This window comes from Cucurbita maxima, unplaced genomic scaffold (assembly GCF_002738345.1).
Source record: "Cucurbita maxima cultivar Rimu unplaced genomic scaffold, Cmax_1.0 Cma_Scf00003, whole genome shotgun sequence".
In the NCBI taxonomy this organism is placed as follows: Eukaryota; Viridiplantae; Streptophyta; class Magnoliopsida; order Cucurbitales; family Cucurbitaceae; genus Cucurbita; species Cucurbita maxima.
The window spans coordinates 973,232-988,067 of NW_019272019.1; the positions used below are offsets into that span (position 1 = coordinate 973,232).

The window sequence follows — 14,836 nt, forward strand, 5'->3', positions numbered from 1 at the left end:
TTAAGATTCTACAAAAATCCGACCAAAAAGAGGTGGAGTATTCCCGTGTTTAAACAGGAATAGAGAGAGATTTCTCCTCGTTTGACATGAGGTTAAGATTCTACAAAAACACGACAAAAAAGAGGTGGAGTATTCCTGTGTTTAAACAGGAATAGGAAGAGATTTCTCCTCGTTAGACACGAGGTTAAGATCCTATGAAAACCCGACCAAAAGAAGGGGAGTATTCCCGTGTTTAAACAGGAATAGGGAGAGATTTCTCCTCGTTAGACACGTGGTTAAGATTCTACAAAAATCCGACCAAAAAGAGGTGGAGTATTCCCGTGTTTAAACAGGAATGGGGAGAGATTTCTCCCCGTTAGATAAATTGAATGAGGAACGATATTATATTCCACATCTCCGCTGCCCCGTCTCTACGATGAAATTTAGGGTTTTTTTTTTTTTTTTTTTTTTTTTTTTTTTTTTTTTAAAAAAAACCTTATACTACATTATACCATATTCTTTTTAGTAAAAAAATTTCTTCGAAAAAATCACTTAAAAAATAATAAAAAATAGAGAAAGTTTTCTCATTCGAAAGCATTTCTCGTGAAAAAAAGGATGAGAATGGAGAAGGCTTATCGTCTCCACCTCATATTTATATTTATCATAACGATAAATATGTCTAGTTTCACATTAACTTAGGAAACGAATCTATTTTATTTTATTATAAGTTAAAATTTTATTATATAGTTTTTGTACATTATTATTTTATATTTATCATATCGTAAAACGTATATACATGTCCATGGCAACGCACGCATACTCCAAACGCCCTCCCCGACTCCACGACACGCTAACAGTCCCACAAACTCGATGCCAAGAACAAACAAACCATGTTGCAAGAACGACAATTGACAACAACGTACACATAGGAGGTAAGTCTTTCATACTCTGTGCTTCCAACAACGTCAAATTCTCTCGTCGTCGACGTCTGAATCTCAGTATAAGGTTAAATTTCTCGATTTAAGTTAAATTGAGTTACTAATAAAACGGGATGGACTATTTAATAGAAAACAACAACCAAAGACATTTGGAGCGATTTCAAGGAACTCAAACATACTCGAACTTAGGGAAAACATCGGCTAAGGCAAACTAGGTAAGTGGTCCTACCATTGCTTTTGTTATAATTGTATGTTGAATGATGACATGTGTCCATGGCTTTGCACGTGTCATATGTTTGTATATGTAAATTGTTACGAAATGTTGTGTATGTGATAATACGAGAATATTATGTTGTATTTGATGAATTGATATGATATGTTAAAGACATGTTTGAGTTATGTTATGTGACTGTTATGATATATGATATGTTATGATATGTGCATGATGTGAATTATTACGTCAGAAGGCATGAAAATGTTATGATATGACATATGTGCAGCATGAATGATATGTGATATGATTGACATGAAATGCAACCCTGGTATGCGTGCAAGATATGATAAAATGATATGATACGGACGAAATCGCTAGAGGGTTGTAATATATGATAATGAAAATGGAAAAATATTGAGATCTCATGCATTATTGTGTGTTCATGCATTGTGAGATACCTCTTCTCCTTTTATAATAGTACGGATGTGTAAGCTACGACGAAGGGAAACAATCATTATGTTTACCATAATGCTACCATGACGGTTGCTATTTTTAACGGGTGTCTGACATCAACAACTACCAAAGAATGCTCGCCCGACCAAAAAGTGGCTTAGGAGGTGTGAGATCTGACTTGTGGGTCCGTACTCGCATGTGTGGACCGTGTATAGGAAATTAAGTACACATCCAATTGCCTGTTTAAGATAGTTGTCGTAGGAAAATAGACTGTTATGATAGGTTCCACTCGAATGGTATGTGTTTGCATTTAACTCCAATAAAGAGTTGCTTACTGAATATTTCTTAAAATACTCCAGCTACGTGCTAAAATACTCAAACTACGTGCTACTCTTATTTTTCAGGTAAAAGCAAGACTCTCATGTATGGCTGACAGTGGCATCGCAATATAAGAGATCATGACACATGCTTAGGGTAGTCTTGAAATTTGAATTACTTTATTTGAAGGTCTTAGAAAAGACATGCAAGACATGTATACAGTAGCAGCTAAGTAGAAAATCTAGGGTCGTTACAAACGTGGTCATATCAATATAGCAGTCATATTCTATTCAGCCTACCCCATAGGTATTCCAACAATTAATTCAGCACTCCTAAGCTTACGTTACGTTGCACTGAGAGATCTTGCCCTAGAGTAGAAGCAATATTAAGCCAAATTACTTAGCTTAGTGTAAAGGCAAAGTCGACTAGAGTCACATACGATTGAACATGCGCACACAGGCCGTGTGTGTAACCAAACAAGCTTGAATTCCATAGGAGTTATATTCGACGGGCGAAGAAAAACCCCATCTAAAGTCCAGCGAACCACAAAGACGAAACGAAGCTCAAATTCCCCTTAAAAACTTATCATGAACATATAAGATCACGACACTAAGCTCAAATTCCCCTTAAAAACTTATCATGAACATATAAGATCACGACATTAAGCTCAAATTCTCCTTAAAAACTTATCATGAACATATAAGATCACGACACTGTACATGTATGACTAAGATATCCACATTTTCATTGCATGTGTTCACATCTTGTACGTTTCTCGTAAACATTTATTAGAATATTAGCCGTAACCATGAAATCGTCAACCTAAAGTTCCTTTAAGATCTTCATCCTTTCATAGTACAATTGAAAGTTGATTTAGATATCATCACTCTTGATTATTCACTATCATATAATATCAAACACTATCATATAATATCAAAGCTCTTGATTATTCACTATCATATAATATCAAACACTATCATATAATATCAAAACTATAAATGAAAGATGCTAACTATACTCAGAATGATATGAATTTATAATTAAGAAATATTATCTCCATTGATAGTAGACTTTTTGAAAAAACCCAAAGTAAAACTATAAAAGCTTATACTCAAAATAGGCAAATATCATATCATTGTGAAGACTCGTGTTCATCTACGATATTCAAAAACTAATATATTATTTGTAATGATTTGTACAATTTAACTTCTTCTTGGGACAGTACAATTCTACCATTTCCAAAGGCAAAGGCATAGAAATTGAAATTTATACATCATCTAAACTCTAAACTAGATATGCACACAATATATTCTAAACCAAGTAATTCAAAATTGATACAAAAGCCAAATTACTTATACCTCGTACCTACTGCACAAAGTCATTCGCTATCCACGAAATCTGCGTCGATAACATCGCCATCAGTTTCTCCAGCTGATCTCGATGAAGCGGACTGAGTTCCGGATGCAGTCCCGTCGCTGGAGGCTGCTCCTTGGCTGTAGAGGGACTGCCCCATCTGCATTACTTCTTGATTCAGTGCAGTCATGGAGATTTTGATTTTTTCGGTCGACCCGTTAGCAATGGCGTCCTTAAGGACGTTGAGCTTAGCCTCGACAGCCTCTCGAACGGATTGGGGAATTTTGTCTCCGAGCTCCTTTAGCTGTTTTTCAGTTTGGTACACAGCAGAATCTGCTTGGTTCTTTGTGTCTATGGCATCCCTCTTCTCTTTATCTTCCTTTGCGAACTTCTCTGCTTCTTTAACCATTCTATTCACCTCGTCACTTGGTAGAGTACTCGCGCCAGTGATTGTGATGTCTTGCTTCTTCCCAGTTCCCTTGTCAATGGCAGTGACAGAGAGAATACCATTAGCGTCGATGTCGAATTTCACTTCGATCTGAGGAACGCCGCGGGGTGCGGGTGGGATACCGTCGAGGAGAATTCGTCCAAGAGACTTATTGTCCCGAACGAACTCTCGTTCGCCTTGACATACATTAATCTCAACACTTGTTTGTCCATCTGCTGCTGTCGAAAACACCTCAGATTTGGATGTTGGTAACGTCGTGTTCCTCGGAATGATTTTGGTCATTACTCCGCCCAAAGTTTCCAAACCGAGAGAGAGCGGTGTGACATCTAAGAGAACAATGTTACTGACATCTCCAGCTAAAACACCAGCCTGAACTGCAGCCCCGAGCGCAACCACTTCATCGGGATTTACTGTCATGTTCGGTTCTTTACCTGTCATTTTCTTAACAAGCTCTTGAACTGCTGGGATACGAGTCGAGCCCCCGACAAGGATGACTTCATCTATTTCTTTGAACGACAACTTCGCGTCCTTTAGAGCCGTTTCCACCGGCGATCGCAGCCTTAAAAAGACAGCATCCAGAGTAAGAAAATGAATTCAAATTCATGCACATAGAACTCGGCCATTGGAAGCAAACCTTACCTATCTAGCAAGTCTGAACACAACTCTTCAAACTTCACCCTAGTAAGTGTAGTATCGATATGTTTCGGACCATCTCGGGTCGCAGTGATAAATGGCAAACTGAAACACGAGGCTTATTCAGAAAACACGATAAATAAATCAATCAACCGATCAAGAGGCGAAAGGAGTCACAGTTGTTGTACCTAATATTGGTCTGTGTTAAAGATGATAGCTCAATCTTCGCCTTCTCGGCCGTTTCCGTAAGACGTTGCAGCGCTTGTTTGTCTTTCAAAAGATCGATTCCTTCGTCCCTCTTAAAGCTCTCGGCAAGCCAATCGACAATCCTCTGAATATAACAGTAAGCAAATCAAAGATGTTATATTGTGCAGATAAAGATATACAAAGAAGATAAAGGAATACGAGCAACCAACCTTGTCAAAATCATCACCACCCAAATGTGTATCACCTAAAGTAGAAAGAACCTCAAACACGCCATCTCCAACCTCAAGAACTAAGGAGAAACAACATTTGTCAACTCAAACAGTCAAGAACATCGAGAAAGACACAACCGACGCAGAGTTGTCGTATACCTGAGACATCAAACGTTCCACCCCCGAGGTCGAAAACGAGAATAGTCTCGTTGGTTTTCTTGTCAAAGCCATAAGCAAGAGAAGCAGCAGTTGGTTCATTGATGATGCGAAGAACTTCGAGACCGGCAATTCGACCAGCGTCTTTCGTCGCTGTCCTTTGCGAGTCATTGAAATATGCTGGGACTGTGACTACAGCTTTTCCTACTTGATCATTCAAGAACTTTGATGCATCATCCACCAGCTTTCTTAAAACCTATACGAACCAACAAAACTATTAGTCTGTAACAGAGTCAGAATTGAAACGATCACATTTGGTTAATGGTATTAGCAGCAGAGATTAAAGCTTAATTTAATCTCCTAAATTTTGATATTTTACACTTCTATACCAAATTTTTACTGTTATAGTTTCTTTTATAATTAATTTGAGGTAATTTAATTTTTTTAAATTACAAATATCGAATGGAAGTAATTAGTGAAAAGTCAAAGATACAAGTGTAAATTTTGATAACTAGAGACCAATACAAAATAAAACTCAAATTTAGGGGTAAAAATGTAATATTTTGAAACTTACAAACCAAATAAAAATTAAATTTAAAACCCAAAATATGGAAAGAAAAAAAGGGTAAATCTTGAGATCTAGGGGCCAAATAAAAATAAAACTCAAAATTATGGGTAAAAAGACAATATTTTAAATTTACAGACCAAAAGTAAGTTAAACTCAAAACCAAAGGTAAAATGATAAAATGATAAAAGTAAAAGAGAATCTGGATACCTCCATATTAAATAGAAATAATATTAAAGATTATGAGTAAAAATAACATTAAAAATTACGAGTAAAAATAGGGATTAAATAGAAATAACATTAAAAATTGAGTAAAAATAGAGATTAAATAGAAATAACATTAAAAATTAGGTGTAAAAATAGGGATTAAATAGAAATAACATTCAAAATTATAAATAAAAATATAATATTTTTATAATTTAGAGATCAAATGTAAATTAAAATAATAATAAATCTTAATATCCAGAAATCAAATAGAAATAAAACTCAAAATTATGGTTAAAAATATAATATTTTAAAATTAAGCAAAATAAATTATAAAAATGTAAATCTTGATATCTAAGAATCAAACAGAAATAAAACTAAAAAATGATGGGTAAAAATATAATATCCTAAACTTAAGAGACCCATATAAATTAAACTCAAAAAAAAAAAAAAAAAAGTGAGATGGAATAAATAACAAAAGTGTAAATTATAGGAAGTGAATCACACGATGGTTTATTTATGGTTTATTTATAAATGAGGAATGCTATCTCAAATGAATGAGGCCTCTTGGGGAAGCCCCCAAAGCAAAGCCATGAGAGCCATGTCAATAGAATCCCCAAATATCTAACAAAGAATTGTGAGCCCATCCTCAAATATCTAACAAAGAATTGTGAGCCCATCCTCAAATATCTAACAAAGAATTGTGAGCCCATCCTCCTAAGAAAGGAGTCGAGCCTCAATTAAGAAGCTCCATAAGCCTCAGGGATTGTACTTTGTTAGTACTTTGTTCAAGACGAGAATTGTTGAGGATTATTGGGGGTGAGTCCCACCGTGATTTATAAGGGAGGAATACTATCTCTATTGGTGATTTATAAGGGAGGAATACTATCTCTATTGGTGATTTATAAGGGAGGAATACTATCTCTATTGGTGATTTATAAGGGAGGAATACTATCTATTGGTACGAGGCTTTTTGGGAAGCCCAAAGCAAAGCCATGTGAGCTTAGGCTCAAAATGGACAATATCGTAACATTGTGCCTATCTAGGGCCTAAATTGAAACAAAATTATGGATAAAATTCTAATATTTGAAACCTTGAAGGACCAGATGTAAATTAAACAAAAAAACTCAGTACTCAACATAACCCTTAGAGATTCTATGAACATTCAACAATATATATCTCTATCAATCACTAGTCCAAAGAACTCAATACATTTCAATCCAAGTTCGAATCAATTATCCGGCAGATTCCAAACAGCTTTAAGGAGAGAAATGGAGAATACCTGAGCGGAAATCTCCTCGGCGGCGAATTGCTTGCCGACGGCAGGGCAATCGAGCTTCACATTCCCATTCTCATCGGCGATAACCTTGTAAGAGACTTGCTTAGCCTCCTCGTCCACCTCCGCCATCTTCCTTCCAATAAATCTCTTCACGGAGAAGAAAGTATTCTCCGGATTAACCACCGCCTGCCGCTTCGCCAACTGACCGACTAGCCGATCGCCAGTCTTCGTGTACGCCACAACCGACGGCGTCGTCCTCTGTCCCTCCGCGTTCGTCACGATCGTCGGTTGCCCTCCCTCCATCGCCGCGACCGCCGAGTTCGTCGTTCCTAAGTCGATTCCAACGACCTTCTCGCACCGGATTACGGCGGGCGCTGTACGTCGCCGTCCCCGATTCCAGGATTTGTTGGAATCCGGAAATCGGAGATTGGAGGATCGGAAAATGTGGAGCTGCGATGCTACTGCGGAACTGAAAGCCATTGGTGAGTGATTTGTGAGAAAGAAGAAGAAGTCGTGGAGAATGAATCTACAAGAAAATGGTGAGGAGGTGGAAATTATAGAGGGAAATGGCGGAGAACGTGAGAGATTAATGGGGAAGAACTTGGGGTGTTCGAGAAGGATCGAAGGGTTTCGGAGAAGAATTTGGAAGGGCCATTTGGGGATTTTTCTGTTGGGTTCCAGAGAGTTTCGGATTTGGAACGGGAAGAATCATTTCAAATATACTATTTTTATATTATTTCAAAAATACATTTAAATTTTAAAAGTAATATTTCATCAAGACATGGTACGAACAGCTATGCATGGGTCGGTCGATGGGAACTAAGATGATGATGAGATGTAACGTTACTGTTAAGGATATTTAATAATAAATTATAGTTTACCATATATATTATATTTGATATTTTATTATAAGGTAAATATCTAATATTTGTCTTATTATCCTATGTATCTTTCCATTTATTGTTATTTCCATTTATTACTATTTTCATATCCTTGTAATTCATTTGATTATAAATAAAATAACTTTCACACCATTTAAGTGTGGTGGATTAATCAAACATTCACATGGTATCAGAGCCCTTTCGGTTTAACAACCCTTATCCTTTCTTTTTAATGACTTTTGAATCCTCTAATCTTCTTCTCCACCACCCCTGCTGGTTTTGACGCCGCAGGGGCAGTCTTCATGGCTGCCGTAGTCGGAGCCGATTGATTACTCTTCGGCTCCACCCTATTGACCTCCAAATCACCTTTCGTCATACTCTGTACATACAACCTCACCTTTTTCAACCAAATCGGTTTTCCCCTTGGCCAATATAGTCTCTCTCATTTTCTTCCCAATCAACCTTCATCCTTCACATAAACCCTAACCTAAACCTATCAACCTTTTGCAGAGATTTACCTTCGGAATCTGGGTGCCGCACTGGCCTATTCGCCAACCAAGTTGCCGCCGCCCTTCCTGCCAAAATTGGCTTCTTCGCCCGATGAGGCGACTCTTCCGACTGCCCTTCTCGCCAAAATTGGCTCCTTCGCCCAATGTGGCGACTCTTCCGGCTTCAACATTGTCTTTGTCCCTTGCTCTAGGTTTCCTCTCCTACTTCTTGGGGTTAGAAATATTCTCACCAGAGCCAAGGCAGCATCGTCGCTAAGCGACAATCCCTCTTCATGGGTTAGACATATTCTCGCCGAAGCCAAGGCAGCATCACTGCTGAGCGGCGACCCCTCTGCAAATTTTTGATGGCCAAGAACCGGGTTGTTAGCATCTTCATGAAAAGTGTTTCTCAACCTCTTTGAATTTTTCAGATTCAAGCTTCACGTTCGTTTAAATCTGACGCTTAGCTTGCGGTGGGGTGTTAAGGATATTTAGTAATAAATTATAGTTTACCATATATATTATATTTGATATTTTATTATAAGGTAAATATCTAATATTTGTCTTATTATCCTATGTATCTTTCCATTTATTGTTATTTCCATTTATTACTATTTCCATATCCTTATAATTCATTTGATTATAAATAAGATAACTTTCACACCATTTAAGTGTGGTGGATTAATCAAACATTCACAGTTGCATTATGAGAGACCTTGGCCTAGTGTAGAAGCAAGTCAGCTGAAGTTGTAAATGATTGAACATGCATGCACGGGTTCTGCATGAGTTGTGTTCCGATGATGAGGGAAAATCTCGTCTAAGATTCGATGAAGCCACGAAAACGGGCAAAAAATGTGAATGGAGAATGAGTTCCCCTTAAGGTTTGTCATGAGAATGTCAAAATCATGACGTTGCACAGTTGAAAATGTACAACCATAACATCAAGCACCCCACAACAAACTAAGTTAATGAGGTTAATGTTATTTTTAACACCGTCCAAATGTGTTGATATGAACTAAGATATCTCAACCATGCTATGGAATTATGGTATTTCTTTAATAACATTTAAAAAAATTTATTTACTTTTAGATGACCTCTACATGATAGGGTTATCTAGAATGTCTAGGATTACGAGACATGTCTCATCTTTTCTAGGGTAAGTGGGAGAACATGTTCAATATAGAATATTCCGTACAACACATGTCTCCCCAGCTTAGTGCAAGTGGGAGATTGTTGGGATTTATGCCCGATTAATGTTTTATACTCTGATTGTAAAAGAGACTTGAAAATTATAGTAAGAAAAAACATTTGGGCTTTCTTTTAACCACGAGATAAGTTATTTGAAATTTTATGTAGTTTAGGTTGTGTCGAGGATGGTTGGATGATCAATTTTATTTGTGGAGTGATTCAAATCCCAAATACGTATTCTTGCCTGAAGATATTCGATCAATAAAATAATTCATATTTTATTTTCTCCGGAAGTGATTCCTTATCATTTTGAGAGTTGCAATCATTTGAAATGAAATCAAATTGATCGGAGCGTTTTTGTATTTTTGAACTAAAAATTTGCATTTCTAGAGCGGTTGTGAGAGGTTTGAGATTCAATGTTATGGAACTCTTGGAATTTGATCTAATAACCTTAAGAACAAGACGGGTACAGATTTAATTTTTTTTTAATATATAAATTGGAAAAATATATTATTTTATTAATTTAACCTTTAAAATAAAATAATAAACATTGTAATTTCCACGTGGATGGTTGAGTGTACGGCTATCAACAAGCAACAAGTCTCAGCCACTGAGAAATGCAAAAACCTTATCTCCATTTTCCTAATGCATCACCTCAAAATAAATAAATAAAATTTAAAATAATAAAATAAATAAATAAATAAAAATTACAATAAAAGTTCCCAAAATCCGCGGCTATTGACGGCGGTTTCAACGACGACGACGCCCTAACCCTCTTCCAACAATGGTCCATTTGCTCCCAAATCCCCTCCGAGTTTCATCGCACCTCCGCTCGGATCCGCCGCGCACGGCGGTCCGTGCCAGAGCGAAGTCCGGCACCGGCCGCTACGAGATCTTGAGAAATGGAGGAATTAAGGTGAGATTGGCGGTGGTTGTGCGGTGTAGCAGTGATTATTCGAGTCCGATCACGGCGGCGATCGGAACATCGGAAGAAATTGAAATTAGCAACGAAAATGCGTATTTGGCGACGGAATTTGGATGGAAGGTGAGGAAATTGATCGAAGAAGAAGATGATTTGAGAACGGTTGCGAGGATTCAAGCCGAAGCGTTCCATGAACCTGTTCTTCTTTTCAACCATTTTTTCTTCCAGTTCTTCCAGGTTTTCCCCCCTTTCTCTATTTCTTATTAAAATTTCTATTAAAGTTTTTTTTTTTTTTAATTAACTCTTTACCTAAAAAATATTAAAATTAAAATTTGATAATAAGAAAATATTTTAATTTTAGTTTTTTTTTTAAATTTTATATTTTAAATTGAATCATAATATATATATATATTTAGTACAGAGTCATTTATTTAAATTTTTATTTTTAATAAAAAAAATAATTTGTAAAACATTTATGGCTGATCTAAAAATTATTTTTAAAGGTGGTTGGAGGCTAAATAATTTAAAATAATTATTTTATTATTAAATAAAATAATAATAAATTTTTGGGATCATAGTAAATTTTTTCAATCAAAATAATAATTATTAAATAAGAATTGAATCATATATATATATATATATATAAATTTTTTTTTTAATAAAAATAAAAAGTTAGTTTCAAAAATATTTACCGAAAAGTAAAATTTTTTTTGAAGGGTCATTGGAGACTAAATAATTTAAAAATAATTATTTATTTTATTGTAAAAGGAAAAACAGGTTGGTTTTATTTATTTTATTTTTAATTTGAACGTTAAAAAGAGATGTAATTTGTTAATTTTTATAATTTTTTTTTCCTTTCAAATAATTTTAAAAAAATCACATTAAAAATAAATGCAGTTTTATTACAGGCAGAAGTGCTTTCAGCGTTGATTTACAGATTGAAAAATTACCCACCAGACAGGTATGCTTTTTGTTTATAATAATTCAATTAATTAAGTAATTATCATAAATATTAAATTATTGTTTAACATATTTTTAATTCATCAACAAACTATTTTTCTATTTATTTAATTATATTTAAATAAAATAAGTCCTCAATTGATGTTTTATTTTTTAAAATTAAGTGTTTTTTTTAGAAAAGTAAAAAAAATTATAATAAATATAGAAAGGAAAAGAACAAAGATTCTTGATTTTTATTAATATTTAATAAATGGGTGACTTATTAAATAACTTTTAAATTTATAAATTTATTAAACACAAAATTAAATAGTAAAAGTTTTATTATTCACATCGAGTAAGTCGGGAAATTGAAGAAAGAAATGTAACGCTCGATGTCTTCCCTTGTTTTGGAATCCGAATTCGGTACTTGTGTTTTCCACGAATCCCTTGCAACATCGTTACATTACTTATTTCTTGTTTTTAAGAGTACTATTTCCATAAATCAACACGAGTCATTTCAGCATTCTTCGTTTTTACTTGTATGCATTTTAGGAAAATGTTTAGGACCGACGTGTGTTCTCTAGGTACTTGTGTTTTCTCTCATTCAAACTCCGACCATGTTGCATGAGAATTATGAAGCTATGAGATGTCAAATCCTGATATTCGGGTTTCCCCTCAAGACTTTAAAATGCGTCTTCTAGGAGAAGGTTTTCACACTCTTATAAATGGTGTTTTGTTCTCCTCCCCAACTAATGCAGGACATCACTCGAAGTCTGTTAAGACACAGAATCTAGAGTTTAGAGATCTAATAAAAAATTTCAAAATTGTCGGGTGTCGGGCTAAATTTTAAGAATAATAAAAATAAAAATATTATTTTTCTTCGATTTTAAATTACGTAATCAAGTTGGTTTATGCGAACAGGTATGCTTGTTTGGTTGCAGAGCCAGAGAGTGAAGGCTGTAAAGATGAGTACAACTTTGTGGGAGTGGTGGACGTGACGGTGGCCGGAGATTTGAAAGTCAGGCGCCTCCTTCCCGCCGGCGTCAAAGAGTATCTCTTTGTAACTGGAATCGCCGTCGACCAAACTGCAAGGTTTGCATATTTCAATTACCTTTTTTATTAATTTTATTTTTATTGGTTATCACCTATTTTATATTTAATAAATATTTTTTTAATATGAAAAAAAAAATTAATATCATTAAAACTTTAAATAAAATACAAAGTTTATTGGAATATAAAGTTTAAATTGAAAAATTAATTAAAATTATTTAACCAATATTACAAATTTAATCTAAAATTATAAATAGTAATTTTTTGGGGTTAAATTTCAATGATTATTATTAATTATGGTTTTTTTTAAAAAATAATCTTAATTTTTAAAAAATTTCAATAATACACTTAACCGATTAAAAATTAATATGAATGAAAATCCTTTAATATTTTGTGTCAAAAATACTCTTTTAACTTTCAAACGGTTTAAAAAAAAATACATAACTTTCAAAACTGTTCAAAAATAATATTTTTTAAAAATTTCAAAATAAAAAAATTAAAAAATACCCTATTATTAGTACACGTTTCAAAAATATTCATGAACTTTGAAAAATAACTTTTAAATATTTGGAGATAACCTACGAGTTATCGATAAATGGTCTTCATCCATATATTAACCGTAAGAATTCTTTTTAATTTTTTTTTTTTATAAAGATAAAAAATATTAATATTATTTTTAAATTTTCATGAATATTTTTTAAATATAATATCAACAAATTTAGATTTTTTTTTTAAAGTTGAAAGGTATTTATTTTATTTATTATTATAATAGAAGGCGCAAAGTAGCAACGGCACTATTGAAGGGGTGTGACATGTTAGCGAGGGTTTGGGGCTTCAAGTTTTTGGCGTTAAGTGCATACGAAGATGACTATGGTGCTCGTAATTTGTATAGTAAAGCTGGGTATCAGGTTTTGTATGTTGACCCTCTTTGGAAATCTTCTTGGATTGGAAGAAAACGTTGTGTTACTATGGTTAAGCAACTTTAGCGATATCAATCTGAACATAATTTATTAGATACGACACTAACATCTCAAACGTTAATGGTTCATAGGGGTGCTAAAAAAACTCGATGACCCGAAAAATCCGTTCAAACTAATCATACTCGTATAGTTCGAGTTAAGTTATGAATTTGTTTAGGGTTCGGATCAAATAACTGAAAGCTATCTGGATTTGGTTGAAATAAATTAACTTGAATTGTTGTTAATTTTAAAATATATGTTTTTACTTGTGATATACAATCCAGATTGTTAGCTCTCGTTCATAGTTTTGCTACAAATGATACACGAGGTGGTTATTCCTTCTAATGACCGGCCTATCGATGATTCTTTGGTCTCTAGAACCTATAAAAAAGAGATGGTTGTGGCGTGAAGTACCCTTGTGCACCTATGGCACCGGATTGAACAAGGTAAAAAACAGAGAAAGTAAATATGAATTAGAACTAAAAAAAACGTCCCAACTCAGTTTAAGTCAACTCAACTCACGAATAAAAAAGTTTACAACTTGAACAATCGTGTTAGGTTTAAAAAATATCCCAGCTCAAAACTCAATCTGTGAACATGTGTACTAGTTTAATGTTACATGATGGGTAAGAGTAGAAGGAAATAAAAAAATAAAAATAAAAAAATAAACGGTCTTTCCACTCGACCTCTTGACCCAATTCTTTCAAAATTTTCATCCTCTCAACCACTCCTCTCCCTCGACCATATTGTCCTTTGGGGGCCTAGTGTCAGGGTCATGCTTGTCCAAGACATGTCTCCCATGGCTGCATGCCCGTGACACGCCGAAACCTTTGCCTTGTACTACTTTATTGCTTTCTTTTACTGCTTTCATGTTATATTATTTCTTTTTTATTTTCTTTAAGAGTATGACGTTTCGACGATGTCATGGCTATGCATGGTAGACATGAAATGCCTCAAAATGTACTGCAGGGATACAACTAAGTGTCAACTTCTCCTTACCCAATAAGTTATATGTAGTAAGTTGTTGTTGTTGCCTGTTTGTTTTAGTTCCCATCTAACATCAATCTCTCTCTCTCTTGCTTTCAAAACTCTTTTTCTAAAACCTCTCTCCCTCGCTCTCTAAAATCTTCTCTTGAAATCGGGACCCGAGGTTTGTATTCACGTTGCCTGACCGCATGCAACATAATTCGAAGTAGGCTTAACCCACTTAGTGCTGAGAGTGGGTGCCGCACAATCGAAAAATCCGCTGCCTAAAAACCGCGATTGTGACAGTTGGTATCAGAGCCTAATTGGCTCCAAAGTGACTGGTAGACATGTCTTCGACTAAACAGTTGAACAAGTCCCATATTGACAGATTAGTTGAAATAGAAGAACAAATGCAATACTTGCGGGAAGTCCTCGATAGTATTCGATTCCTAGATGAGCTAGTGAAAGAACTTACTGACAAGATCCT

At 34.7% G+C, this 14,836-nt stretch overlaps 2 protein-coding genes across 2 annotated transcripts; one reads left to right on the forward strand and one right to left on the reverse strand.

The window, feature by feature from the left end:
* Positions 1-3,065: 3,065 nt before the first annotated feature.
* On the reverse strand, positions 3,066-7,640 carry LOC111474026 (stromal 70 kDa heat shock-related protein, chloroplastic-like). The gene is made up of 6 exons (XM_023119292.1): positions 6,960-7,640; positions 4,912-5,164; positions 4,753-4,832; positions 4,525-4,667; positions 4,343-4,441; positions 3,066-4,262 (listed from the first exon to the last, which is right to left on the reverse strand). Exons 1-6 carry the CDS (start codon positions 7,434-7,436, stop codon positions 3,281-3,283), a joined length of 2,034 nt encoding a protein of 677 aa, XP_022975060.1. The 5' UTR covers positions 7,437-7,640; the 3' UTR covers positions 3,066-3,280.
* A 2,548-nt stretch (positions 7,641-10,188) lies between these two features.
* LOC111476967 lies at positions 10,189-13,438 on the forward strand. Its single transcript, XM_023120852.1, has 4 exons — positions 10,189-10,672; positions 11,344-11,396; positions 12,296-12,466; positions 13,197-13,438. Exons 1-4 carry the CDS (start codon positions 10,298-10,300, stop codon positions 13,408-13,410), a joined length of 813 nt encoding a protein of 270 aa, XP_022976620.1. The 5' UTR covers positions 10,189-10,297; the 3' UTR covers positions 13,411-13,438.
* The last annotated feature ends 1,398 nt before the right edge of the window (positions 13,439-14,836 follow it).